Source organism: Adiantum capillus-veneris, chromosome 9 (assembly GCF_014529385.1).
Source record: "Adiantum capillus-veneris isolate H3 chromosome 9, ASM1452938v2, whole genome shotgun sequence".
Classification (NCBI taxonomy): Eukaryota; Viridiplantae; Streptophyta; class Polypodiopsida; order Polypodiales; family Pteridaceae; genus Adiantum; species Adiantum capillus-veneris.
The window spans coordinates 48,501,027-48,503,658 of record NC_140939.1 but is presented as its reverse complement, the minus strand read 5'-3'; the positions used below and the strand labels follow the sequence as shown (position 1 = coordinate 48,503,658).

General features: G+C 45.4%; 1 protein-coding gene across 1 annotated transcript; it reads right to left on the bottom strand.

Moving 5' to 3' along the window:
• Positions 1-215: 215 nt before the first annotated feature.
• LOC147450457 (uncharacterized) lies at positions 216-2,380 on the bottom strand. Its single transcript, XM_086519691.1, has one exon. The coding sequence runs from the start codon at positions 2,218-2,220 to the stop codon at positions 436-438; it is 1,785 nt and encodes a 594-aa protein (XP_086375817.1). The 5' UTR covers positions 2,221-2,380; the 3' UTR covers positions 216-435.
• Positions 2,381-2,632: the final 252 nt, after the last annotated feature.

Below are 2,632 nucleotides of genomic sequence, written 5' to 3'. Positions count from 1 at the left end.
TTTGTAAATTTTTACAGAAAGAGTAATTGTCTATCGTACAAGATGTTAAAACTACAATTTGAGTTGGTTACGTAGGCTTTGGAGATGAAATGTTTCATTCTTTTTGACATAATTGTCTTTCTGCGATGGTAATTGGTGACAAATTACATACCAAACATTCAAAAACGGATCTCAATTATAAAAAACGAATGAAGATTAGAAAATCTTGAACAATCTAACCAAAATAGATAAAGAGTATTATGGGAATTTTTGAAATTTGAGGGGTATTTTGGTTATCAGCAAACCGTCTATCAGAAAGCTTGGGAGGCAGTAAATACAAAGACATGCGCGGAAGAGGGTTCACCGAATGATTATTTCATGAACTAAAATTATGTAACTAGGGGGGCTTGAGGTTTTCTTTGAACTAATGGATTGATTATAAATTGGGGATTAGGATCACTGGCGGGCGTGAGGCAAAGTAGGTTTTGCTGCAAGAGCTGGTGGACTTAATTTAAATTTTAAGCTCTCCACCTGAGGCGGAGTACGAACAGGAGGCAGGGACAGTACAGCTTCTCGCAAGTAGTTCAACATTTGTATTTCATGACTGAACCACCATTCACCTTCCAGCTGCTCTCTTCCGTCTTCTCTAGGGATGATGTCTCGGAGTTGAGCTTGGAAGTGATACACCTTATGCTCCAGGCCCAGCATGTGGAGAAGATAGGCCGCATGTAGTCTAACCCTTTGGATGTACGTCTCAGTAAAGCCTATTTTAAAATGTGATTGATTTGGATATATATCTAGGTGCAACAGTTTTTTGAGCTCCTCTGCAAGCTTTTCTTCTAACGATTCGTTAGAAAGCTTCCAGGAGCTGGCCATTGCCTTATTTGCTGTAGGCGATCTACTCTCACTCTCTCGCAACTTGTCGTAGAAGAATATCAGCGCCCGCATTGCTGGAATTGGGTAGACGTTTTTGTGACTATTGACTAGCTTCACAATCTGGTCTAGTACAAGCTCATTGTTGCTGGTAGATGTTTCACTGATGTATCTAGGGTCAATTCTGGCTAGTACGCTGAAGCTCTGGACCGCTGCCCGGCCGATTTCCCCTGTTCCCACCATGTCTGCCATCTTTGTCAGCAGCTCCACTGGCAGCTGCTGCAACACCTGATAATTATCTCCTAATTTCAGATATGCCCATGCACCCACAATGTTCGCCGCCCCCTGCTGCACCTCCATATCCCCAGACGCCAAAGAAACCAGTACATAGTCTGCTGCCCGCTGATCCGCATGTAAGTACTTCAATAGTCCTTCATGGTTTTCTGTCACATGATTCCATCGACTTAGCTTGTTAGCATACTCTCTCCCCAGAAACACAATTGCAAACTCCATGAAGTTGAAACTTGCCTCGTTGAGGACGCCCTCCGCGGTCGCGTGATATAGAACCTGATCGAAGTACTTGAGCAGGCTCTTTTCGGCCTTGCCGGTTGGCTGGAGCTTGAGATGCTGGAAACGGAACCAGACTACGAAAGTTAGGACAGCCATGCTGAAGCAAACCATGGCATTCACCATGACAAGGATGTAGAAGATGACCAAGGAGCTGTGGACATAGTACTGCGTTGGTTGCTTGGTGGGGTAGGTGTGGACATGCATATGAACCAAGCGGATGAAGGATAAGACGATGTTGGGGGTGATGAAGAGGACTTGAAGGAGAGCGGAGAGGAGACGAAGGGGGATGGAGAAATTGGTGCTGAGTTGCGTGAGATAAGAGAGTTGGTGTTGGGAGAGGATATGGCCGGGGGGGATGTCATAATAGATGAGTAGTTGGGTGAAGAAGGCGGCAAGAGGGAGGCGCGTGCCTTCGATGAGGAGGATAAGGATGATGTAGTAGTAATCACCAGGGTGGAGGTTATCAACATATGCACCCAAGATGACAACAGTGGCCCAGGTAAGGCTCCAAAAAGTGAGGTTTTTGGCTAATTTGTAGAGAAATCCTATTACACTCGCTCCGGTGCGAGCCCACAAGAGCGACTGCTCGTATTGAGCAACGATCTTCTCTCCACCATGTCCGTCCAGTACTCTGCCGAGCAAGCGGTTGCACACTCCCTTGTCCACGTTGTCCGCGATCCTGCGAATCCAGTCTGATCTAGGCCTACTGTCGTATCCTGGGACGCAGCTGCCGAAGCAGCCGGGCTCATCTTGAGAACCATAATTCCTTGGAATATTAATAAGACAGTGTGCCTGCATGATGATGATTGCCGATGGATAAGAGAGCAAATGATAGGCCTACTTATGATATTATATATACTAGATACTAGACTAGTGGAACCATGCAAGTTCACAAGAATTAAAAAAGGTCGCCTATGGTTAGATATAGCCAGCCATAAGAAATTTCCAATGGCCTAGAAATGAATTGAACGGATGTGGTCAGAATGATCTAGCTCTTATTGTTTATATAAGAGCCAGGCGGGTAGGTCTATGGTGAGGTGGGACCAGCGTTGGGCCTACCCTCAACCCGACAGCCATATGCCCTTGTAGTAGCTTACTGTCCACATATCCAAATATAAAGTCGGATTGTTTCACAGTTCTTGTGAATATGGATCATGGTATACCTAGTCATGTTAAGAGGAAAAAAGAAAGGGGGGCGGGGGAGATTTTA